The sequence below is a fragment of the Macaca thibetana genome, chromosome 11, assembly GCF_024542745.1.
Source record: "Macaca thibetana thibetana isolate TM-01 chromosome 11, ASM2454274v1, whole genome shotgun sequence".
Classification (NCBI taxonomy): Eukaryota; Metazoa; Chordata; class Mammalia; order Primates; family Cercopithecidae; genus Macaca; species Macaca thibetana.
Window position 1 is genome coordinate 76,624,556 of NC_065588.1, and position 27,084 is coordinate 76,651,639.

The following is a 27,084-nucleotide window of genomic DNA, read 5'->3' on the forward strand; positions in this document are numbered from 1 at the left end:
ACCTCTCTCAGGATAAGGACTCTCTCTTCTCATTTCTATTATCTTCTGAAAAAGTAGCCTCATTCTGCAACTCAAGAACTCTTTAAATCCTTGAAGTCTTATTAGAAGTCACCAGTGACCTCCCCAGTGTCCAATACAAGGATTAAATATTTTTAACCACCCTTGTGTTCTTATCTCCTTCAAAATCCATCCCTCTGTCCCCCCACTTTTCAGCTTTTGGCACTATTTGTTCCTTAATATTTTCTGCACTTTTGTATACTGTGACATTGTAATCCTTTGGCTTTGCACAATTAAAAATGAAGATAGTTCAAAAAGTTAACTGTTTTCTAACATTTTAGTAAAGATGTTCTACAGAGCTTTGGTTTCAGCCATCTCATAACATTTTCTTTTGATGACCTAACAATTTCAATCACTGCTTCCTATTTGTCTGACTCTTATGCGTTTCTTTCTACTCTGATCCTTCTCTCTGACACTCTGGATTCCTAATTGCAGCCATTTGTGGGAAGGTTCTGCCAGGCTCATTACATCTAAATTATTTTCTCCCCATAAAATGAAACAGGAATCTTATTTGAGATAATAGGGCCTGGTTCATGATGGGAAGGAAGATGTGACATGGGAATGAGGACAGAGATATTGGGACAGAGACAGTGACCTGTGCAGGTTCCCACAGGACACCCATAAGGTCTGTCCAGGCAATTACTAGTTTCAGTGTGTCAAGAGTAAGGCCTAAAGAGAGGCTGACTTGTAGCCTTGGTACCTGGGTTTAGAATTTTCTAATCCCTCTGACTGTACGTAACACAGATCTCAGACCTGAAGATCATTGTCTAAGAAACCATGGTACAGAAGACTTTGAGAGTGAGCATTTATGGCATTTATATACGTCTGATATTTGTCTTTTTGGATAATGGAACCGTTATTCTCTCTGTCATGAAGGCTTGAAACCTTGGAGTCACTTCTGACTTAGATCCTACTTAGCATTCAATAGCCACTTAATGTTAAGATCAGTTATTTCTACGTCCAGAATGTGACCTGCATATGTCTTTATTTTATTTCTGTATCTCCCACTTCAGCTCAGGATTGCATAGTCCCTTGCCTGGACTACTGTTATCTCACTATATTAGTTTTCCATTGTTCCATAACAATTTTCCACAAACTTAGCAGCTTAAAACAATTTGTACTTATAATCGCACAGTTTCTTTGGGTCAGATATCTCGGTACAGCTTAGATTGGTTCTCCTCTTAGAGTCTCATAAGGCTGCAAGTAAGAAACTAGCTGAGCTGTGTTCTCATCTGGAGGCTTGACTAGGGAAGAATCCACTTGCAGCCTTATTCAGGTTTTGGCAGATTTTATTTCCTTTTGGCTTTAGAACTAAGGGCCCTGGATTCTGCTGGCTCTTGGCTGGAGACTCCTCTTAGTGCCTTACAGTTTTTTTTTTTTTTTTTCCATGTGGCCTTTTTCAACATGGCCATTTACTTCATCAAGCCAGTAAGAAGGGTCTATATAATGTGATCATGGGAGAGACATGTTATGCCCTTTGCTTTGTTCTATTGGTTAGATACAAATCATAGGTCCCAACTCACTCAAGAAGAGGAGATTTTACAAAGCAGGAACAACAGGAGGTGGGTATAATGGGTATCTGCCTGAGAGGCCATGCACTACACTCCCCCAGCCTACTATTTTATATTTTAAGCACCTATTAGAATAATCCTTCTGGATTTAAGTATATTATTTACATTATGAAAGTAACCTAATAAGAATTGAGAACAGATGACGAAGGTATATATGTATTTAAGTAACCTAAGTCTTCACTATCATTGCAAAAAATCAATAGATTCTAAAATAAATGAGTGTTAACAGAGCAGCATATGCATATTATTGAGTATTTTAAAAGTAAACACCGTAAGAAGTGAAAACAGGAGTGGTTTAAAGTGTTGCTTCTGGGAAGTAAGAGGTAGGGAAGGTACAAACAGGGAATAGTCATTTTCATTATAAACCCTTCATCATCCTTTTTTTTTTTTTGTAGCCATGTACATATATCATGATTATTAAACTTAAAAATATAATATAACCTTCCTATGCTAGGCATGATTTGATCTCATTACCCTTATTGAGTTTTTTATTCCAGTGACTCCCATGATCTATTTGTTTCTGAATAAATATGGATTATTTAAATAAGCTGAAATATGTATAAAATTTTACTTTTAATATTTAAACAAATATTTGAAAATTACATTAGCAAAATGAGTCTCAGGGTTTGAGATATTTTATTTCAACTTCCACACGTACATATGAATCTGATCTATAACATTCCTAATAAATGATGTGAATCCAACCTCTGCTAAAATATTTTATCAACTATTATAGGATATCTACCACTGCAAAAGTAGCTCCTATCCTATAAGCTTTGAAGTATTCTTTGTTATGGTCCCACAAGGATCTATTTCTTAAGTAATCATGAGGTTTTAGGCACTCTGTTAGACACAGAAACCCATAGATGAATGAGAAACGATGCTGTTTTTACTTTGAACTGAAATATTAGTCTTTTAATTTTCATCAGTTGGTCCTAACTCTCCTCTCTAGACCAATATAGTAGATTATAGTGGCTATGAACATGAGCTTTGGAACCAGGAAAAATGTTCCAATCCTACCTTGGCTGTCACCAGTTTTGTGAACTTGAACAGATGACTGTAAAATGGAGATAAAAATAATCTATCTCTTTGGGGTACAATAAAGCAAGTTCAAATGAATAAAAGTGTTTAACACTCTGTAACACACAGAAGCTTAAAACGTTAGCCTTTGCAGTGACAACAATAATAAACAATGATTTAACTCTTTCTCATCGAAGATAGTGGTCAGAGTTTTCCAAAGACTTAATATCCTTAGTTTTTGTTAGTCATGGCTTCTAGGTCCCTTATATCATGGATTATATTCCTGTGCATATTTTCTAGTTTGTCAAGGATCCTCTTACTCAACTGAACACAATATTCTGTATGTAGTTTGAAGGGAGCCAAATTGAGCATAATTATTTTCTCCTTCGATGTAAATTTCTTCCTTCTTTCAAAATAGTGAAATAAAAAACGATCATTTCATTGGGAGCCTCATTCCACTGAGACTGAAGTCTAAAAAACCCTGAAGTCATTTCCATGGACTGCTCTTTGCTTGAACTTCAGTCAGATCCCATCCAGTACTTGTTCTATTAGAAACCTGAGACATTTTTCTCCAATAGACATATTGCTGTCTAGTATTACAGACTTCTGAGATTCATATAGATGCATCTTTTCATCCAACGTATTCCTTGAGAATATCAATGTTTGTCACTGGTGAACGTAAGAAGAAAGTCTTGTGCTAAATGCTTGGCTGGTTGCTAGGAATGAGGCTAAGGACAGAACCCAAAAGTAGTTTAGCAATGCCTTGAGATAAGTTTATTTTATTCAGCATTAGGAACATAAACATAGTCAAGACTTAAAGATTTGCTCACCTGAATAATGTGTTGAACAATACGGCGTCCTTTAGAAGATTTCCAAGCATACGCTGATTAAAACATTTTCTTTTTACCACTTCTTGATAACAGCACAAATCATGTTATAGTGTACATTAACATATAGAAGCATTTCTTAAGAATAAGTCAAACATTTCATTAATTCAATTCAGCAGACCTCCAGTGACCCTAAACTGATAGATATAATTTTTTAGAAAATAAAATCACATTCACTATGATGAAGATTATTACATGTAAAATCAAGTTGGTTTATTCAGGTGGATTAGGAATTTAACTCTGAAGACTCTTAATTCTTTCACATAAATTCCAAGAATTCCTGGGCAGCATATGCAAGGCCTTTCATGTTGACAAATTGTGACATTCCCTAACTCAATGGTTCTCAACCAGGGGCAATTTTGCTCTCCAAGAGACATTTGTTAATCTTTGAAGACATGTTCATTGTCACAGCTAAGGTAGGTGGGGGCCAGGGAAGCTGCTACACATCCTACAATGTACAGGACAGCCCCGCAACAGAAAAATATCTAATTCAGAATGTCAGTAGTAGCAGTGAGTTGGGAATTTTTAGGTGTTGCAATGGACGTTTTTCCCTCCTATTTCTCTCATTTCTACTGCTGCTTCTCTCTGCCCCTTCCCACTACTCTCTTAAATCCAAATTTTTTCCTAACATTTTTGCTTTTAATATTATTACTTTTTTATCATTAGGAAAACTTGACTAACGTCTAGCCTAATGTCTTTTCTTAAGAGGTTAAGTGTGAGAAATATTCGCAACAGGACACACTTAGTGATAACATTCTGGGTTATTACAAAGCCAATGTTCAAATCATTGCCCAAGTTATGGAGGATTTTTCTAATGTCAGAATATCAGAATTTGGGAGTCATTCACATAGTCAAAAGCATTCAGGTCAACTCTCACTTTGAAATGGCAGTTTGTCAGCAGAGATGCTTAACATATGTAATTGATGGGATGCTATGCTTTATCCCTCAATAATTTGTCTGGCATGGGATAGAAAATATTGAGAGATTTAATGCAAAACCATGGTTGAGGGGGAAATTCTTTGTACTACCTCACTATAGTTCATTCTATAGTGCTTTGTATACAGTAGATTTTCAAAGGGTGACTGATTGATAGTGGAAACAGCTGTGTGGTTTGGGCATAAAGTATTGACTGCAACACCAGAGCTTCTCTGAGTTATGTGTTTGTGATTCCTGCCCTCCCTAATTTCCCCGTGGAGGCAGCGCTGAAGTGAGCTGTTGTAAGATAGAAGACCTTTACTTTGTCCTCTACAAGGACATAGGAACAAACCCATATAGAGTTCCCTATCCATAGCTCTTTATCACAACTTTTAAAAAGTAGTTTTTATGGGAAACCTGCTGCTTTTCATGACAACACTTTTCTGGGTAGAGTTGTAATGAGATTTAGACAATTACGTTTTGTAAATATTCAGAGGACTGAAAATTTTTTGACTCATTTCTCCATTCTTTTATCTTTCAGAAGAGTTAATATTTAAGTAACTTGCCTTTGTAGATAGTTAACTGAAATGCCATGCAATTTCTTGCTTTACTGAACCTTTTCCTGAGCACCTACTTTCATTTTTTGGAAACTATTAAGTGTTTTGATGTTCCTAAGGCCTAGAAAACCTGTTTTTGGCTCTCTGAGTGAAGACAACTCCAACACATGTAAGATAATTAAAAGACAGATATACCAAAACTTATAAACAACTGAAACCTATATTATGAATTAATTGTTATAAACTCTGAGGGTAAAAGAGCATGGAATTGATAAGGAATAGAATATTTTTTTTTTAAAAAATGTGTTTTGGAGGTAAGTTTTGAAGCAGAAGTTAAAAAAATTAGCACAAGACAGTAGATTTTTCAGCATATTCTTTTTTCAAAAGTATTTTATTTTGGAAAATTTCAAACAGGTTTAAAAGTAGAGAAAAGAGTCTAATAAGCCTCCATATACCTGCCACCTGGATTCAGTAATCATCAATAGGCTGCCATTCTTGCCTCGGGTTTTTAAATAAATTCCAGACTTAACATCATTTTGTTCCTATATATCTAAGCACGAATTTCTAAAAACCATGGACATTTTCACCCATAAAATAATGCCATGACCACAATGAACAAAATTACTAATACCATCCTGGTATCATTTAATACCTAGAACACATTCAGATTTCCTTGATTATCTTCACATCCTGTGTTGATTAGGTATGTTCTAATTAGACTCCAAAGAAAGTCCACACATTGTACTTGGTTAAGTCCCTTAAAGCAACATTTTCTTTGATTAATGTGTACTCTTATTTCCAAAGTCAACATTCTACACAAATATCCAATATTATTTGGTCAAAACACCTTTTCCCCATTTTGTTTCAATCAATTATGCTAGTGGGGAGGGAGAAATAAGAATCATCTTGTTAGCTAAATAAAAACCTCTACCGTATTCGTCCATAATCTGTTCCTGATGTTTTCACCTCAGTATTTGCCATTTTGGTGAACTTGACATGTGTGAATTACATTATAGGATCTAGGAACAATTGCAGTTACTTTAAATATTCCTTAGGTCCAGAGTCTTGACAGGTATGCCATGAATCCTGTGTGAAAACTATTAATATTACCATGCAGTTTTATTCTGGTATGTAACTTCACTCTATTATAAACTATTATCATTGATGTATATCAAGCAGGCATGTAGACCTCTCATGTATGGTATACAAATGAGGACAGGTAATTAGAGAAGCAAAACACATTCTAATACATCAGTATGCCTAGAACACTTACCATTTGGGGGTGAGAAGTTAAAATATCTCAGTCATGAAACCTTTGCATGAGGACATCTTATCTTACCATAAAGAAACTAACTCAAGTCAGAACAAAATCTGCTCCTTCCCAATATACAATATACTAGGAAATACAATGGTCACAATGTGCTACAATGATGCAGAGTATTAGTAGCCAGAGAATGAAATTTTGGAATCTAAAGAAGACAGTGGTCATGGAAATGTGTTATCTTTTATAACAGCATGATTCCAAAGTGACAAGTTTTTAAAACTAATACTTGATTTAAGTCATGAAGTATAACTGTCACAGTCTTTTAAAATATCTACTTTTAATTACAGTATATAAATGACCCCATGGCTCCAGAAATTGTGAACATAGTAGAGCCAATGATAGGATTATATGAGGGTTCAGCAGAGATGTCATCTGACCTTCACTCACTTGCTACATTTATATATAACAATCATCCAGATAATAACTTTCCTGCAAGGAATAGAGCTGAAGACCAGACTTCACCACTTGGTAGGTAGAATTTTGATTTTCTATAAACTGCATTTAAGCCACCGGTGCTAGCTAGCACAGAAATGAACCTTAGTGTAGAGTTCAGCCATGTTATTAATGGTTGTTGGGCTGGAGTCAATTTTTTTTTTTTTTTAGCTGTCGGAAAACCTCATGCAACAAATGGAAATGCCACACAGGCAGAAGCTGGCCCCTCCTAACCCATTTGACCTTCCTCCTGGAGAAAGTAGCACCCTAGAGTCTCCGGCCAAGCTGCATAGACAATCAGTTATTACAGTTGCCAAAGCAGGTGTGATGGGAAGGGATTAACATATCTTCAAATCATTTACAGGCCTCACACTCCCTACAGCTTTTGACTAATAGGTTTTCAAATGTCACTAAAGGTAAATAGGTCAGAAAGTTACAACTCTAGTGCATGGTGTGATAAACAGGTGTAGGTGACCCCAACGATGTGGTGATGTCATTAGTGTATACACTTGCTCTTCAGTGTCAGTGGCTCTTACAGTTTCTAAACAGAGAATGTCATATATGGCAAATTAAAAATACTCACCTGACACATATTCTCTTTCTACCTTTTCTAAAATGTTAAATGAGAAGAATATTTTATTTTATTACCTTTTCTCTGATTTGGTATTTGTCCCATTCAAAATTAAAAGTGTTATTCTATTTATGGTAGAATTAGTAAAAAAAAAAATCACATTACATTGAATAGATGTTTATATTTCACTTACTGATCCATCTTTCTTGTGCAAAGATGACTGGAGGGTAACACTGAAAATTAAGAGTCCCAAGATTTCTGATGCAGATGTTCCCTTAAAAACTTAAAGTTTGACCTAATTGCTACTAAAGAGTTTTAGAAGCACAAATTCTAAATAAAGCAAAAATCTAACATTTGAAATCCTTCTGGGATGTTTATTTATCAGTTATCCAAGCATGCTTGCTTTAAAGAATTATTTGGTTTACTGAATGTGTGGCTGTATGGTGAAATTTGAGTCCAAATAAAACTATTTATTTAACTCTTCTACTAAAACCAGGTATTGATTTATAATATCTCAATTATGTATTTCTTTAACTCTTCTACTAAAACCTGGTATTGATTTATAATATTTCAATTATATATTATTGCCTACTCTTTCTTTTCAGAAAACATTCCTAACCAGTCTCTTTAATAAAGTTATGTTTTCTTAAAAACACTAATGTAATGTTTCAGAGTAATGTGTAAAAACTAGCAAAATTATCAGCACAAAGTGTTTGTGGTTATTATTGGGAGGTACTCAGAAATTCATAGTAATATTCAATACAATCTCTAAAATTAATATTTTTATGTTTACTATTATTACACATCTACTTTTAATAGAGATGTGCATGGAGAGATTAAAGAATAAGGAGAAGTCAGGTTTAAGATTTTACAGTCTAAGGAAAAAATAATTTTGATTGTGAAGCCAAACATCTTTTTTTCTCTTTTTTCTGAATTCAAACAGTAACTACAAGGAATCAGTATATTACTGACATTGCAGCTGAACAGCTGTCTTATGTTATCAGGAGACTTGTACCTTTCACTGAGCACATGATTAGTGTATCTGCTTTCACCATCATGGGAGAAGGACCACCAACAGTTCTCAATGTTAGGACACGTGAGCAAGGTAAGGATGTATTTCCTTTGAAACAATTACCTGCAAATATTGCTGTTGTACACTGTGATACTTTTTCTTTTCATTCATATGTTCATTCTTCTTTTTAAGTGCCAAGCTCCATTAAAGTTATAAACTATAAAAATATTAGTTCTTCATCTATTTTGTTATATTGGGATCCTCCAGAATATCCCAATGGAAAAATAACTCACTATACGATTTATGCAATGGAACTGGATACAAACAGAGCATTCCAGATAACTACTATAGATAACAGCTTTCTCATAACAGGTAGAAAACAACATTTTATTGTTGTTGTTTGTTTTACATTTCTATTCTGGTGGAAAATATGCCCATTTCCCTGTGCCTTATATACTACAGAGCACATGCTATGTCAATTCATATTTTGTTGTTTTGTGTCGCCATGGATATCTTTTTAAAATACCTGCATACATAACTCGATTAAATGTGTTTTTCTTTAACTAGATTTACCCACAAAGAAGTAAAAAGCATCAGATCACAAGCCTCATAGAAATTTACTTAACTTAAGAAATACTGTATCTGGTATATCAAAATAACTCATTATTGAAGACTAAAATGTACGACTGCAAAAATCAGCTGAAGTAATTCAGCTGATATGGTATTTGGCCAAGTCAACTATACCCCCTGCAGTGTGCCAAAAAGTTACTTTTTCAACTTTAAATTGTTGCCTTAATATTTCAGGAAAGAATTTGAAATGACCAACATGGAAAGGCCTATAAGCCCACGAATTTGAGGAGACTGCAATTATTTGGCTAGTTCCCCGTATAAATTATTCTTACTGGTCTTATATTAAATGACACCAATCCCAAGAATATTATTTTAAGGACATTAAACAGTTTGTCTATTGTCCTTATAGGGTTAAAGAAATACACAAAATACAAAATGAGAGTGGCAGCCTCAACCCACGTTGGAGAAAGTTCTTTGTCTGAAGAAAATGACATCTTTGTGAGAACTCTCGAAGATGGTAAGAATATCAGTTGCGGTTTTAATTTTTTTTTAAAGTGATTGTACATGCTCACTGCCTTCACTTCATGCCACCTCTAGGGTCTAAAGCAACAAGCATCAATAAAAATATAGGTACTAAAAATTTTCTTTTCTTCCCCTAGAACCGGAATCATCACCTCAAGATGTTGACGTAATTGATGTTACCGCAAATGAAATAAGGTTGAAGTGGTCACCACCTGAAAAGCCCAATGGGATCATTACTGCTTATGAAGTGCTATATAAAAATAGAGACACTTCATATATGAAGAACACATCAACAACAGACATAATATTAAGGAACTTAAGACCTTTCACCCTCTATAACATTTCTGTAAGATCTTATACCAGATTTGGTCATGGCAATCAGATATCTTCTTTACTTTCTGTAAGGACTTCGGAGACTGGTGAGCTTTGTTTTGCTTTGTTTGTTTAATAATACATAGTGATATGGTAAGCATAGCTGATAGTTGCCATGTTGCTTACATTTTACGTAACCTAAAATCCCTCATTAGTTTGTTTTGTATAATCCAGAAATTAATTTTCTATTTCAGGCAAAAGTGCAGGAAAAGGTTTATTGTACAAATTTTTAAAGTCTGATTTATATAAGGGAACTACTAATCAAAATCTATGAATTTTCAAATGAAAAGACCTTAAGAAGCCAAGGATTCTTTCAATGTACCTATAAATTTTAGGTTGAGGGAGGCCGAGACGGGCGGATCACGAGGTCAGGAGATCGAGACCATCCTGGCTAACCCGGTGAAACCCCGTCTCTACTAAAAAAATACAAAAAACTAGCCGGGCGAGATGGCGGTCGCCTGTAGTCCCAGCTACTCGGGAGGCTGAGGCAGGAGAATGGCGTAAACCCGGGAGGCGGAGCTTGCAGTGAGCTGAGATCCGGCCACTGCACTCCAGCCCGGGCGACAGAGCGAGACTCCGTCTCAAACAAACAAACAAAAATTTTAGGTTGAATGGCTACTTGCTTTCAAATTAGGTAAAAGCGAGACATACTCATAGGAATAGATTCTTAGATTATAATGAGGTATGTATATAGATAGTATATAGATAGATGTATATAGATGCAGAGTGGGAGCACAAAAATGGCATGCCTGGAGAAGACTTATGGAGGAGACAGCATTTGGCCTGGATCTTAATGAGGAGGGTGGAATGGGCAGAAGAATGTTATAGAGCAGAGGTCCCCAACCTTTTTGGCCCTGGGGACTAGTTTCATGGAAAACAATTTTTCCCTGGACTAGGGAGGGAAGTGGGGTTGGTTTCAGGATGATTCAAGAACATTACATTTATTGTGCACTTTATTTCTATTATTATTACAGCATAACATATCAAGAAATAATTATACAACTCACCATAATGTAGAATCAGTGGGAGCCCTGAGCTTGTTTTCCTGCAACTAGATAGTCCTATCTGGGGGGTAATGGGAGACAGTGACAGATCATCCCGCATTAAATTCTCATAAGAAGCACACAACATAGATCCCTTGCGTGGGCAATTCACAATAGGGTTTGCATTTCTATGAAAATCTAATGTCGACACTGATCTGACAAGAGGCAGAGCTCAGGCAGTAATTCAGGCAATAGGGAGTGGCTGTAAATACAGAAGCTTTATGACGCTCACCTGCTATGTGGCCCAGTTCCTAACAAGTCACCGGCTGGTACTAGTCCGTGGCCCTGGGATTGGGGATCCCTGTTATAGAGGTTGCTGGATAGGTTGAGAGAAGATATCCCATCTAAAGGAAGTAATGCAAGCAAGGAATTACTTGTGTTTTAGTTTCGGTGAAACTAGAGGAAGACAGTTTGTCTGATAATCTTATTTTATTGTTTATATTGTGTTACAATTATGTATTGGTGGCATAACTATTAGGCCAATTCTGCAATGTATTCTGAGAATTAATAACTAAATGTAAAGTTACTATTTTATTTGTACATTTAAAACAATAAATATTTACTGACTAGCTACTGGTGGGACCACATTAAATTACCATTTTTATAGGTCACAAATGGCCAAATATCAGCAATTTCATATAGTTCAGCCAGATACTATATATGAATTTCTGTCTTGACCTTGAGGATCTAGAAATCTAGTAAAGTAGCTTACTTTTATAGAAAAGTATCCTGTTGAGACTCTTCACAGAAATGAACACAATGAGATGATACAAAAGAGCCCATAGATAATGGCAGTAGTTGAAATTGCAGGAATAAGAAGGTAATGAAAGGAGCATTTTACGTTATCAAGAGCTTTGAAGTGACAATTGATATTAATCCATATATTGGCATGTTTCACTGCTTTTATAGGTATTGTACCTAAAATAAGTATTTTTGAGAAAAATGTCTGATCTTTAATGACTCAGTTTTATTTTGCAGTGGGTCAAGGAAATGAAACAAGCATATTTTTAGCACCTATTAAGTGTCACGGGCCTGCTAATGGGTTTCACAGAAATTGTCTTGAAAAAATTCTAAACTAAAGCAGTACATTATTGTTATCTTCACGGAAAACTGAATCTAATGAAAAATGGAGGGTTTGAGAGGTTCATTCATTCAAAAAATATTTATAATATACCAGTCCCTCCTGGGGATAAAGCAGTGTAGAAGAAAAGGATTTCCTTCCCTCCTTAAGTTTTATTAGTTGGTGGGTGTTTAATTGCCTAATGGCACCAGCTGGAAAGTGATGAGCTGGAATTAGAGTCCAAAGCTATCTGACGTAAAACCCATTTCCCTTTCACAGCACATGCTGTTTTGGAAGTAATCAACAAAGCTGGTAAATTATAAACTATATCTAAGATCTCTCTGTGCATTGTTACACTGATATTTTGTTGTTAGGCTTCTGCCCAGCATGGGGAAGAAAGTAATAACTTTGAAAGATTCTATTGTGATATGAAAGAATAACCATTTTTATGAATGCTTATAAAGTATTTCGTTTAAGTGGCCACAGCATCAGGAACACCTTATTTTAATGATGAATTATAAAGCAATTTTTTTTTGTTTTCTGATTATTACATGCACATAATCTTTTAGTATTGAAAATGTAATTTTATTTTCTGTTTTATTTCTGTTTGTATGAGTTTAATTTGAAGAAAGGGACAATAAACTTTAAGTGAATACAAATTTTGAGATTTAGTTTAAAATGAGAATTTTCATTTTGGAAAGTATCTTAGAAAACATGCAGAACCCTTTAATTTTTAGGTAAGGAGACCTAGGACAATTTGGGTAAAAGGACTCATAAGTTATAGTACTTGGGGCTTGACTATAGGCCTCCTGACCCCCATTACAGGCCTCACTTAATAGAATCCGGAGATGGCTAAAAAAATAAAGAGAAGAGGAAACCAATATATCCCATGGCTCCCTAGCCAAGTCTAACAGTAAGAGTACAGGGTTTAATGCCTATCTTCCTGATATCTGGTTCTCTGTCCTAAGTTAGGGTAGTCTCAAGGTCTGTGCATTTTCCACCTGGATGAAAATGGAAGACAATGGAATCTACATTAGTGACTTTTCCTAGATTATGTTTGTTGCTATTAAACCACCCACTTTAGCTCCTTTGGCAAAAGAGGAAGCTAGAATGCTAAGTAGGGTCTCAAATGTCATTTGAAGCAAGATGAGCTCAAGAGCAACTATTTTTCTGTGTTTAGGCTCAAAATAATCTTATTAAATACAGTAATTATACCTTCTATTCATGTAAAAAATATGGGCCCACTCTTCAATATTGTTTCATGAGAAATTGAGTGATGTGTTAACTCAGTGATGTGTTAATATTACTAATTAAAAATGGGAATAAAGTATTTGGTTAAACGTCTTATCTTTTTAAGAGAAATAGAGTTTACTAATGCTTGGAAGTAAAACACCAGGAAAAATCAATACAAGATTGATTCTGTGTGTGTGTGTGTGTGTGTGTGTGTGTGTGTGTTTTAATCAAAGACTGTGCAGTTTTCCAACAAGCTTAAGATTTGCTTTTATTTTCTCATAGGGTGTAATAATCATAAATACAACTGTGAGAAGTTCCCATACAAATTACTCTTTTGATGATCTATACATATTCCCTTTCCTTTTTAAGACATAACCGTCTTTACAGTAAGCCTTTAACAAAACACCTTGTCTGATTCGCTGCAACAACCATGAGTGGATAATAACTTAGATGTTGACCAAAATTTTGTGTAGAACCCCATAAATTTATTTGTATTAATTAATTACATTTTAAAATTTGTCTGCATACATTAAAGCTATCTATGCCAAACAATAGTCTTTTGGCAGATTCAAGATAACTTCCCCTTTTTTTACTATCATCATGGACTATGTATTTTTTTGTTTTGGAATTTTAATAGGTTCAGCTTATTCCAATTGATTATAATCATTCCTTTGTGTTCATCAGTTATCTACTTTATAAAATATTTCTACAACTGGGGGACACTCTGTGCTATTTCAGAAAATTCTAAGTGTGTCAATCACTCTTCAAAATCAGTAAGTCATTGAGTCTGTCTTGCTTTATCTACCTGACTATCCAGCACTAGTTATTCCCTAAGGGTAAATGAATAAAAATACAAAAGAGATCAGCCTTGGGTCAGGAATGCATATTTGCACACTGACTACTGGTGGTAGGCAGACAACTGTGGAGGGAAAACTTAAATCTAATGCGAAATTTTCAAAATCGGAAGTTACACTGAGCTATAAAATTCAAGCATAGCATCACAAATTCCCTTTTTGTAATTAAAGAGTTTTTCAACCCAATCTTGTATCTATTCCTTACCTGTGAGTTTCTTATTTTTAATATATTCTATATCGTATTAAATATATTTATTCATTCACTGAACAGCTTTTATGGATTCCATATTATGTTCTACCACTGTATTAGATAGTGTAGCTGTAGCAGTAAACAAGACATGATCTGTCTCTACCTTTCTAAAACTTGACACTAGACAATTAGAAAATTAGAAATTAGAAAACAAATCAGTAAACAAATTTGTGATTTTTAGTAGTTGTAAGTTTTGCTAAGTGAAAAATATCAAGGATAGAAGAGAGAAAGAGTAGTGAGTGGGCTATTTGAGATGGAGCACTGAGGAAAGGCCACACTGAGAGATTAATTTGCCCAGTGATATTAATGAGGTGCAGGATTAAATGAGACAACGATAAGGATGAAAAGTGTTCCAGAGGAAGAATAGCAATTGCCAGCTTCTTGTAGAGGAAAAAAACTGTGGAGTTGGGGCAGAGCAGGGCATTTCTGTCACTTGAACAGTGTGAGTTGGGGTAGAGAATTCACAGATGAGGCGAGAGGCAGAGGTGGATCATGAGATTCTTGGTTGCCATTGTAGGAAATTTGCAGTTTAATTTTAATGAGGAGCTTTTGAATAATTATGAAATAGGAACATTATATGGGTTACAGTTTTCACAGATTGCTGCTGAATATGCTGGATGTTGAAGTAAAGAGAAAAATCAAGATGAACTAGTAGATTGTTGGTCTGAGTATCTGGGTGAGTGGTAGTGCCATTTACTTAGACGGGGAAGTCCAGGGAAGAGGTCAATACGGAGAACATCCAGGAGTTCTGTTTGGAACATGTTTCAAATATCCAAGTGCCATTATGAAGGCAGTTAGATAAATAAGTTTAAAGCTCAGGGAAAAGATCCAGAGCTGCATATACAATTTGGAGCCTCACTGTATCTTTGATATTCAATCAAGGGATGAGGATAAAGTCACATCACTGGACAATAGGGGGAGATGTTAAGAAGCTTACAGCTATGTCCTGGGTAATACGACACATAGACTTTGACAAGAAGAAGAGCTAATCAAGGACAAAGCAGAAGTCACTGGATATAGAAGGAAAACCAGAAGAAGATAGTGTCTTCAAAGCCAAGTGAATAAAGATTTTCAAGTAGAAGGAGTTTATTCCCTATGTCAAATCCTGCTGACAAGTAAAGTAAGATGGGGCATACAATTGATTAGTGCTTTGGCAAGAATGGAGGTCATTGGTGACTTCACAGGAGTAGGTTTTACAGGAAAAAAATGGAGAAAAACAAAGTGAGATTAACAGAGTATGACAGGCAAAAAAAAAAAATGTAGAAAATGAGGAATGGCAAATTTTGAGGAATTTTGATATGAAGTGGAGAGTAGACTTGAGTAATAGCTGAAGGAGCAAGTGCAATCAAAAGAAGACTTTTTAAACACCAGAATGTATATTACAGTGTATGTGTGTTCACATGTGTATCTGACTAACTTCAAGTGTAAAGTCTCTGAATAGGCAGAAGGAATGAAATCCAGTGCAGACGTGGAGGGATGGAGCTTGGAAAGGAGGAAAGAGGGAAGGCAGTTAAGGGAAAATTTGAAGTCGGATGATAATGTAGCTCTCTTCTCAGTGTTTTTATTTTTGCAATGGAATGAGAAGCAAGTTTATTAGCTTCAAATAAAGAGAGTGAGGGCTTATCAGAGGTTTGTGAAGAGAGAATATGGTGAAAACATACTTTAAAGAGTGGGAGACTGAATTAACTAAAACATTAGCTATCAGGAAATGAAAAGGATCCATTTGAGATTTGAGGTTATAAATTTAAGTGGAACTAGTCAGCATAGAATGGTGTTTTACTCTGTAAAACACTATTTAATAGCTGAAAAAAATGCAATTTTCAGTTATTATATTGGGCATGTGAAGCTAGCAGAGTTTTGTTTAATTCCAATTATAATTTGCCAGGAAAGTAAAATAAAAACAGAAGGAAGTGATGGATATAGCTAAGAAGTGATCACAGTGACTATGGACTCTAGCCTGAGCATGTAGGGAAATGAAGGCATAACAGAGGTAATGCACAGTAAAGATTTGATGAGGGTCAGAGAATTGTTGGATTCAAAATATAAGAGTCAGTAAGCTTGAAAGATAGGAGTCAGTTGTCAAAGAGAGGAATATTGGTAGTTATTGTTAATGACAAAGTCTTGGGTGTTTCCATGAAAGCCAGTGAAGTGTAGTGGGGTAAACTTAGGTGGGGGGAAATATTTTTGGAATTATAGAGATAAAGAAATACACAGTCCAGGGAAGTGGATAGATCATTTGCATGGATATTGACCTCTCTGAGTCATAGGGAAGAAGTCAGTCATCAAAGTGATAGCATCTTTGAGATGTTCAGAGAAGTGACAGAGGTATTACCAGTTGTCTGTCTTAAAGAGGGGTAGCATGTGATGGTATCTAACAGAATGGGGCTTCAATGGATCTGTTGTTCTTCAGGAAGGAAAAAGGAGCAATAAATGCAACTACCCAACTCCTACGCCCTATGGTTAGTGGGACTATGGGAAAAAAACAAACATGATACCCAAGAGGGCTAAACTGTAGTGGCATTTCTCAGCAGGTCCAAGATTTCACTTAGAGCCAAAAGTTAAGAAAGCATTCAGGGTAGATGTTGAGGATTTTTCTCAATGCAATGTGTTGGCCTGGGAAAACACTAGAGAACATTTAGCGTGTTTAGAATAGAAAGGATAGTGGAATTATATTGCTACATCAAACTATGCATTGAATTGCAATCATCTCAAAGTTTTAAAAATATCAATATTTTAAAATTACTTTTTCCTATTAAGTGTGCCTTGACACCATAACCCAATAACTGGTAACAATCGAGGGGAGGGACACTGTATCTACACTTTTAAGGCTTCTGAATTTTATTTATCTACTAAATTTACTATTAGTACTTTTTATATCCATTCAATTTAGAATACTAATAAAAAAGTTCAGTTTCTTTCATTTGAAAGAAAAGAGTCTTATAACAGGACTCTTGAATGGCAATAATATTTACCTATTTAGTTTATATTGTTTAACCCTCCAAGTTAATTATTTATGTTATTGTTCTATGTACTCAATTTTTAAACCATTATCTTGGCCACTCTGATCTTTCATCTGTGGTAAATAGTTTTCTACCTAAAGTACGTTGTCTACAATTTCATTTACTGAGGATGTGTTGATGGCATTATCCCTCAGGGTTTTTTTTTTTTATTGTCTGAATATGTTTTTAGTTTGCTACTGTTTATTTTTCTGGGTATAGAATTCCAGTTGTATTTCAGCTGATGTTGATTGTTGGTCTAATTGTTATTACTATGTAGATGATTTGTTTTCTTTCTGGTACTGTTAAGATGTTTTCTTCTTTGGTATTCTGTATTTTCACAATGATATGTCTAAATATGGTTTTAAAAAATTCTGCTTGGGATTTACTGAAATTATTTGATCTGATGTTTGGTATCTTTGAATAATTTTGATGAGCCCCAGCCATTATCCCTTTAAATATTTCTTCTTTATTTTCTCTATTATCTTAAACCCCCTGCAGATATCATCTATGTCTCAACTGCCATTTTGTATTTTCCATAACTGTTTTCTTTGATCTACATTCTTGATAATTTCTTCAATACTATCATCCTTTTCACTAAAGTTCTCTTCTTCTTTATCTAATCTGCTCTTTAATACCTCAAGGGAATTTTAATTTTAGTTATTTGGTTCTGTTCTAGAAGATCTATCTTGTTCTCCTTCAAACTTGCTTGGTTATTTAATATTATTTACCATTATTTAAATAATTCTTTGCTCATATTTTAAAATATGTTTGATTTCTTGAAACATATTAAACATTTCTATTTTATTTCAATATCTGGAATCTCAAAATCTGACTACTGTGTATGTGTATGTGTTTTTTCTTTTCTTTGCTGACTTTCACTATTGATATCTGATTTGCTTGTGTGTTTAGTGATTTTATCCGTGAGCTCATACTCTTTGAAACTTTAGCTGTGAGAAATTTATGTGGGTTGTGTTGAAGTTGAGTTCCTCCAGCAAGTATTTTTATTTACTTCTAGTTGTTTAGGAGTAATAGCAGCTCAGGACTACAGTTTTATTTTAATTTAAATTCTGAAGTAGAGGTTTCTTCAGGGTACGTATAGGTATCATGGATTTAGTCAACATATGATCATGGGGACAGGCTTATAAATCCAAAACAGCATAATTTTTATTTCTTTTCTATCTCTCACCCAGAGGAGTGGCAAGAGAGAAAAAAGGTTTCCTTTCTGTCCTCTCTGCATGGCAGGTTTATTTCTCACTTCCTGTTCCTTGAGAATGAATGCATCACATTGCACAAGACCAGGAGTTACCATTCACATAGACTTCTATGGCACATGCAGAAGACTCTAAAGTATCCCCTAGAATTGTTCAATATAATAACACTGGTTACAGTTGCATTCTTTTGGGATTTCAGGTCTTTCTGCAGAGATATGGCTCATCCTTCAGCTGGCCCCAGGACTTTATAGTCTTTCTCTGACACACTACACAGATGTTACTATACAAATGCAGAGGCACTAGAATTAACCAATCTACTGCAAGGCAAAACTGGCTTTAGTACCAGCTTCCTTCTCAGGATTTCTGTCTTTGCATTTTGTTTGCTTGTTTGTTTTTCTGTGACTTCTTTTGGCCAGTCACCACTGGATTCTAACTTTCTTTTCAGCACCAGAATTTCTTAAAGAAAATTTATCTTAATGTTATGCAGAGTTTTAGTTATTTTAAGTAAGATATTCACTCAATTTAGGGTATCTGCTCCAATATTTTATCGGAATTGGAATCTTGTATATAGTTTTGGGCTCAAATTTACATGGAAAACCATTTTATGTATAATGTATTCCATATAAAAATGTTAGATACAGAAAACCAGTGTTTTACTTAATGATATCCCATATTCTTGGGAGGTAGTTTTGCTGCCAGGTCATAATATGCAGTCTCACATCTAGGAAGGACTCCTTGCCTTGTCATAGACCCTGTTGTCGACCAAAACTAACCTACTGATCTTTTTTTATATTATCATTAATGAGGAGTAGAATCAAGTTTTAAGTGTTTTAAAATTCTCTTTCTTGTATCTGTGTGTTCTTCAGTACAAGATAGGTTCCTATAGTTCCAAGTATTTTAGTAAACGTATCATCTTATGACTATTATTCTGTGGAATCATAGTAGTATTTTCTTTTGAATGAAAATTTTTCTTATACAGTTGTAAGTCCTATAATTTATTTATACCTTACTTCATTCAGGATGTTTATTACCATTGCATTCTAGTGAACGTTCACATGTAAATAACCTAGTGCGCTTCAGTGACAATTTCAGCAGAATAGATTTTTCGAATGGAATTGTTTTATGTATCTATATTTTTTTGTTTCTTTCAGTGCCTGATAGTGCACCAGAAAATATCACTTACAAAAATATTTCTTCTGGAGAGATTGAGCTATCATTCCTGCCCCCAAGTAGTCCCAATGGAATCATACAAAAATATACAATTTATCTCAAGAGAAGTAATGGAAATGAGGAAAGAACTATAAATACAACCTCTTTAACCCAAAACATTAAAGGTAAAAGAACAAATCTAATATTGGATATTTGCATTTATAACGACAGAGTAACCACAAATATTAGCTTAATGTTAATAGTTTGAGATTATTTTCATGCAGGGTATTACAGTTTTGTCTTTTTGGTTAAATAAGCTAGGAGTTTATTGCAAGTCACATGAAAGAATACTGTAGATCCGTCCTTTTCCACTTTATCCTATATCATTTTGTCTTCATAAATAAGAACTACTGTTGCCAAAGAATGACATTTTCACTTAGTTTTTATTTTTGGAAGATTGTATTGAGAGCCATTTCATAGTTTGCCTCTTACCTATTTTATTTCTATTTAGGACTGAAGAAATATACCCAATATATGATTGAGGTGTCTGCTAGTACACTCAAAGGTGAAGGAGTTCGGAGTGCTCCCATAAGTATACTGACTGAGGAAGATGGTAAATATAATAGTGGATATTGATATACTTTGATTCTATAATATTTCGAGAAACACATATATAGAATGAAACAATGTAAAAACTCCTCTAGTCATGGGTATCAGTTGTGTACCATACCAGCGTTATACAGCGATTTCATTGTCATGGTATAAAATAAGCTAGCAATGTTAGATTTACATTCAGTGAAATCAGGCATAAAATGCTTTTTATTTTTCTAAAGTCATCAGTACTCTGTAAAAAACAGTCAGTCATGTTTTTCCATGGACATTTTTAAGGCTAAAAATTTGATTTGAACATTAACTGATATATGTCATGACTGTGTTTTTCAACTTTTACATTTTTAAGAATAGACATTAACATGAGCTTTGAAGCAGATTATGTTTATGTAAATGTTCAGCACTTTTTTATGATATTAAGGATTAGCTTGATAATGAGATCAGGCTATTGTACAGGTTCCCTATATAATTGGACAAGATGCTATTCCCCAATGTTAGTAGCTTTCATGTTGAATATTTAAACATACCTTTCCCTAACCCAAATAAAATCAGCTTTACTACTGAGGCCACTTTACATTGATACCTTACCAAGTTAGACATATATTATGCTAAGAAAATAACTTTTGAAAGATACATTTGGGATTAGGTTTTGCATTTTATATTTTATACATTGCATATTTAGAGAATATTATTTTTTTTTTCTGTAAAAGGAATTTCTGTTTCCATGAAGGGTAGGCCTGGAAGTATCATACGTGTTTGTGGAGTATCTTTTTTTTTTGTCTTTCTTTCTGTCAAGTTTCCCTATCTTAAAGCTAGGCCATAGCCTATGAATTTTAAGAGTCTAGAATCATTCACCAGGACAGAATGTGCATTAGACACTGCTAGGAAGGGAGACTTTTCCCAGCATTGCTCTCTTTCTTTTTAAAAGAATAAAGTCTCCACATCCCTCTTCTCTTTTTGCAGGTCTCTCCATGTTTTAACCTCTACCAAAGAATTTCACCAAAGCATCTTGGCTAGGGCTCTCTGGGTTGCCCCAGTTTCTAAGTGTGATGCCTCCGTGGGTCAGTTTTCCATAGTCATTGTATCTTCTTACTATGCTTGCTTTTCCATCACATTTACCTGCCAAAATTCCATTTTTTTTTCATAAATAGATTCTCCTTGCTCTCAAAGTTAAAATTATCTTAATAAAAAAATCCTTCCAAGTAAGTCAATGGTTAAAAACTGGGGAAGAAAGTTAGTGCTCCTTTCTATCTTATATATACTTAAGATAATATTAGTAAAAAATTTACCAATGTCTTTCTGAAAATAATACCCACTTCTATGTAACTAATCTAATCAAAAGGTCCTAATGGCAAGAATTTGAGATCTTATATGATGGAATGAGACCAGTAGTGAACATATATTTTGAGCAGGCAGAGCTTTTACCACTCAAGTCAATAATTCCAAAGTATGTTGTGTATCTGAATTACCTGGGCCGTTAAAAATATGCTTCCTCAAGGTAAAGTTCCATCTAAATTCTTGGCCAAGTCATATAATTTCTAAGGAATAGGATAAAGAACAAGGCTCCCTTGTTGAAAAATTGCAGAAAATCGAGAATGGATAAAGATCTGAGAAAATTTGCCTATTTGGGAATTAGGAACTCTTTGCCCTCATGCAGCTCGTGGTTAGCACAAGAGACCTAAATTTGACAAATGTGTGAACAAATAATTTTTATGATTTTAATTACTGGCATAAATGTTTCCCCAAATTATTCACCAGGACAAAAGAAGGACCTAAGCTACTCTGGGATGTGAGGTAAAGTTAAGCTGTGGAAGTTATGTCAAAGCTGTGACATGAAGATGAATAAAAAAGGAGGGCGAGAAATTGGAAAGATCATGCCAGGCAGAGGAGCGATAGACTGTGAAGTTCCTTTCTCAGCTACCTTGCAATGCTCTGAGATGACAAATTGAATGCACTGCAAAAGTTCTAATTTTTCTAGTTTCAATTTTGTTAGATTATATTTTAGAATACATATGACAAAACATTTTAGAATACATATGCCAAAGTGATTAAAACTTAGTCTGCTACAGTGGGTGTGCACTGATTTTTTTTTTGGATAGACATGTTAATTACATTTACTTAGCAATAAAATGTTTTACATTAAAAATAAAATATTCAGAGATCTACTGAAGGTTAGCTTTTAAAGGCACCAACCTTTATCTGGTATTCCACATAAGCATCTTAGAGCATGTTAGAAATGGTTAGTTGCAACATATTAGTTTCTAAGTTACTGCATTTTTTATTGAAGTCCTTTTTGTAAACAATAAACAGATTTTACAAGGATGCTAGGAGAAATATTTATAGGTTTTTGTTTTGACAAACGAAAGAGAATTTTCAGAGATAATTCTTATCTTGGGAAACAGACATCTTTCATTGATGCATACATTCTTGTGATAACTATTATTTGATAGCAACATTATTGTAGTGCCAGTGAAAATAACCAAATGAAAATACCAAATACAGCTATCACTATTATTCCTTATAACTTGTCTCATAAACTTTCTGCTGCTCAATAAAATTATTTGGAAAATTATTGTTAGTAAAATAATGAAAACATGCACACATGGGAACACGTACGACTGTAGCTGAGATTATTCAGAGAAGTAAAAAAGAAAAAAAATGAAGTCAGGCAGGATTCTGTCCAAATTGTTGGAAATAGTGATCTGTACATGGACTGTATTTCAATTGCCATTGTTTAAAGATGTAAACAAATTTTCAGAATTTCTATTAGCTACCTATGAATTCACATTCCGTGCATCACTGTAACAATGAACCAAATTTTAGTGTTTTCCTTTTTTACATGCAAAAAGTTGTATTCTATTATTCTAAGACATTACTGTGGTGTTACACAGCAGCTGAGAAATGCCATTCTAAATGTTTTACCTAAATGGAAGTATAAAGTTGGCTAACTATTTTGCAGTAATGTTTTTTTTACCACTTATTCAATGCCAAATAGCAAATGTATTTGTATTTTACACTATTATAGCAGAGTTGTAAGTAGATTCTGCATTATTTTCTTATTTATGTGCTACATTGGTATTTCCTTTGTAAACCAATTTTGAAGACTGAGTGAACAGAGTTTGATATTATTTTACTTTTTAATGACACAACAGAGATTGAGGAATGTAGTTTTCATTTGTGAGGTCAGTCATTTTAACTGCTTTCCCAATGTTATGCTTATCACTTTCCCAACTTCTTGGATGTGTGATTTTTTTCCCACCTCTTTTTATTGTCTAGGGACCCCTTTTATTGTGTATTTATTCACCCTCAATAAAGTTTTTATTTTTATTAGAGGATGACAGTTGACCAAGATGTACTTGAACAGTAGGTGAGTCACTGTGACATACCCCTTGTTCTACTTTCTCATGAAATATTTTTTTCCATTGAATCACAGAAACAGATGTTCTAATACCACCATGCAAAATCTTCCTTTATCATCTCATTTTGAAAATAAACAGTCTCTCGTGCTTCTGGAGAAAAGCACTGAACCTAATTCCTTTACCAGAAAGTTTATAATAAAAATTGTGTGTATTTCCATGTTAACTTTTTCTTATATATGTTTAATAAAATACATTATTCTATACCCTAACTTTTCAGCTCCTGATTCTCCCCCTCAAGACTTCTCTGTAAAACAGTTGTCTGGTGTCACGGTGAAGTTGTCATGGCAACCACCTCTGGAGCCAAATGGAATTATCCTTTATTACACAGTTTATGTCTGGTAATAATTTTTTTTTTTTGGAAATAGTTCTGAGAACAGATATTAATCTGTAACATAATAGGAATGCAGTTTTGAGATTTCAGAATGTGGTGCTAGAAACCTGATTATTAATAGGCTAGTTAATATGTTTTTATTAAGAAATAAGTTTTTCCCCTTTTATGTAGTGAGTCAATCATAGTCAAATGAAATAATTTTGCAATTAAAACAAAAAATTATGTGTTATGCATAATTATACTAAATTTCTACTCTTAAAAGTCATTGACAAGTCAACTTGTATAAATGTGAGCATATAATTTTAAACTTCTGAAGTTTTACACAAGTACTCTCATGTCACCATCTTTCAAGCGTCCCTTGAGCAGAGTAATTTTAGTAAACATTTTAAACATTTTAAATAGCTATTTTAAAGAAATCTGTTATTTTTAAACATTTTAAATAGCTATTTTTAAAGAAATCTGTTATTTAAGGTCAATTTTTTATTGAAATGTAAACAATGTATTTTATTTCTGATCACCATTACCCTGATTACCTGTTTATCCTTCAATTGTGAAAAAGATGAAATCCTACATTGTATCTCATGTCAGTTAACATGCTTATACTACTTCATGAGAACTTTGTAGATTGAAATCTTCACTTTGATGTAATGTAAATCCTCTTGAGATTCACCAGTTAGGTAATACATTACCTAGTGTATTTCATATATTTCAACTCAGAAAATACAATTTACACAATACTTCATAAAACATAGCCATTTCCTTTTATATTTCTGAATTGGAAGGACCAGCATTGAGGGAGATGCTATGGTGTTTTGAAGAAGTCTCCTCTTCCTTTTCCTAAATTAAGATTTTTCTTTCCTAATTCCCCTTTAACCCCTTTGCATATTTCTCTTTAAGACTATATATATATTTTTTACTTTGTTGCCTGATTCCTAGTGACTTTGCCTAGTCATGATGAAACTGGGAGTGTCATGACTCCCAGTTAGTGAAAAGGAAACAGTGGGAAGAAGGTAACCATTCCTTTTCATTACCCTATTTATTTATTCACTCATTCATTCATTGAACAATATTGATAGAATACCTATATACTGATGAACAAGACTCACATAAGACCCTTGCCCTCAAGGATCTTGTATCTCTTACACTCCAAAGAGATAACTGGATTTTATACCCATAAACAAGCAAACAAGGGAACGTTGGGGGAAGGAGGTCTACTTTTGTTGGGATGCTTCAGGAAGTTCTCTTTGAAAAAGTGGCATTGAGCTGTGATCCAGTTGACAAGAAAGATTTTCTTGCCATGTAAAAATCTACAGGGCAGAACTTTCAAGAAGGAGGGAATATCAACTGCACAAACTCTGTGGGGAAACACAACTGGTCACTCTGAAGACCAGAGAGGAGGTCAATGTTGCTAGGGATTAGAGAACCAGAGGAGGGTAACAGTGGGGGCAGGAGATAAAGTTCAGGAGTCAAGCCATGGTAAGGATTTTGTTTTCATTCTAACTATAAAGGGAGTTCATAGATAATTTAAATCACTTTAGATTCCTTACAGAGAATGAACTGTCAGGGACAAAAATATTAGCAGGGATGCTAGGCTATTTTAGTAGTCTGGGAAAGAGATGGTAGTGACAATGGAGGGGAGAAGTGGGCAACTTTGAGCTACATTTGGGAAGAAAAACTAACAGGACTTGGTGATGGATTGGCTGTGCAGATAAGAAAAAGAGAAGAATCAAAAATGACTTCTAGATTTTTGAATCAAGTGTGATTACTACTAGAATATGATGCCATTTACTAAGTTAGAAAGAAAAATTAAATGAAACAGATTAATTAAGCGAGAATCAAGATTTTTCTGGCGGGAATTTTCAGCCCTGCATTATGAGAATAACTGTGTTCTTGTATGCAGTGATCATGCTTCCCTTCCTTGAGCTTCCGGGTATTTTTAGCATAATGCATAGCACACCTAGACAGAAACACATGTGGTGGGATAGCATTTTAAGGGATGCTGTTTACCCAGTTTTTCTTTCTCTGGGTATGAACTCCCATGTCAATGGGAGCCTCCTATTCTAGGAACTTAACTATAACTTTAGTTGTCTATTTATAATTCCAAAATGTCTAAAGGTATCAGGATTTGTTAGGAATAAGTAATGACAATGTACATTACATCACCTCTTAAGAATATAGCATGGCTCAAATTTTATATGCAACAATTCTGATGTCATATAGAACATGACCTTTTATTTTCTGTAACTGGTTCTTTTTGCTTTTTGCAGTGATGCTGGGGTTGATGAAAGCACTGATTTTAGATAACCCATTCATTTATCATTCCCTCTGGGTTTAATTCAGTCTCTTTTGGGTAAATATTCAATCAATTCAAAGTTTAACTCTTCAATTGTACTTTTTCTCTCATCCGTCAAGAGGTATCCTTATCTCGTTTTCTGAGGTAGTCTGGGTACAGGGGAAGCCCATTGAAAATGGGGTGAGGTAATCTCAAATCCGTAATATTGAAACAGAAAAAGTTCCCTTGTCCTGCTCGCAGCGCGTGCAACGGGGGCGTGGCTCAATTCTCTGGTGCCCCGCTGCTCAAACCTCTAGGGGGAGCATGCAGACGGGCAGGTTGTGGGGCTCCGACCCCATGGCAGGGTCTAAGGGTGAATGTTTTCAGCTGAAACCCCAGTGGGCCTGTGTTACAGTATGCTCTTTTAGTTTAGCCATCCGTAGGCGGCTTGTGTTAGCTCAGTTAGACCCCGTGCCTTATCGCAAGGACAGAGGGTTTTCTTGCCTTGGAGTACCACAACTGGATCACACGGGGCTTGGAGAATGAGTGCACGATGTATTGAGTGGCGATAATTCTCAGCAAGGCAGGGAGCCAGAAGGGAAATGGAGTGGGAAGATGGTTTTCCCCTGGAGTCGGGTCACTCAGCAGCGCACTGTCCTTCGTCCTCACCCGCCAAACTGTGCGTTGTTCCGCTGGTTGATGGCCTGCTGGCCTGCGGCGTCTGTCAGTGTGTGCTGTTAGTCCGCTGTGTTCCTCTCGATGTCCAGCCGCTGTGTCTTCCGCCGACGTGTTCCTGTCAACGTCCAGCCGCTTGTGTGTATCCCCGTTAGGGTCTTGGGATTTT

General features: G+C 34.9%; 1 protein-coding gene across 1 annotated transcript in view; it reads left to right on the forward strand.

The window, feature by feature from the left end:
- PTPRQ (protein tyrosine phosphatase receptor type Q) overlaps nt 1–27,084 on the forward strand; it is a 212,754-nt gene that overhangs the window by 24,021 nt on the left and 161,649 nt on the right. The window contains exons 10-17 of the mRNA XM_050749268.1: nt 6,619–6,799; nt 8,278–8,439; nt 8,539–8,718; nt 9,326–9,433; nt 9,576–9,857; nt 19,612–19,794; nt 20,121–20,222; nt 23,855–23,975. Coding sequence (XP_050605225.1) covers nt 6,619–6,799; nt 8,278–8,439; nt 8,539–8,718; nt 9,326–9,433; nt 9,576–9,857; nt 19,612–19,794; nt 20,121–20,222; nt 23,855–23,975 — 1,319 coding nt within the window. The remainder of the gene's footprint in view (nt 1–6,618; nt 6,800–8,277; nt 8,440–8,538; nt 8,719–9,325; nt 9,434–9,575; nt 9,858–19,611; nt 19,795–20,120; nt 20,223–23,854; nt 23,976–27,084) is intronic.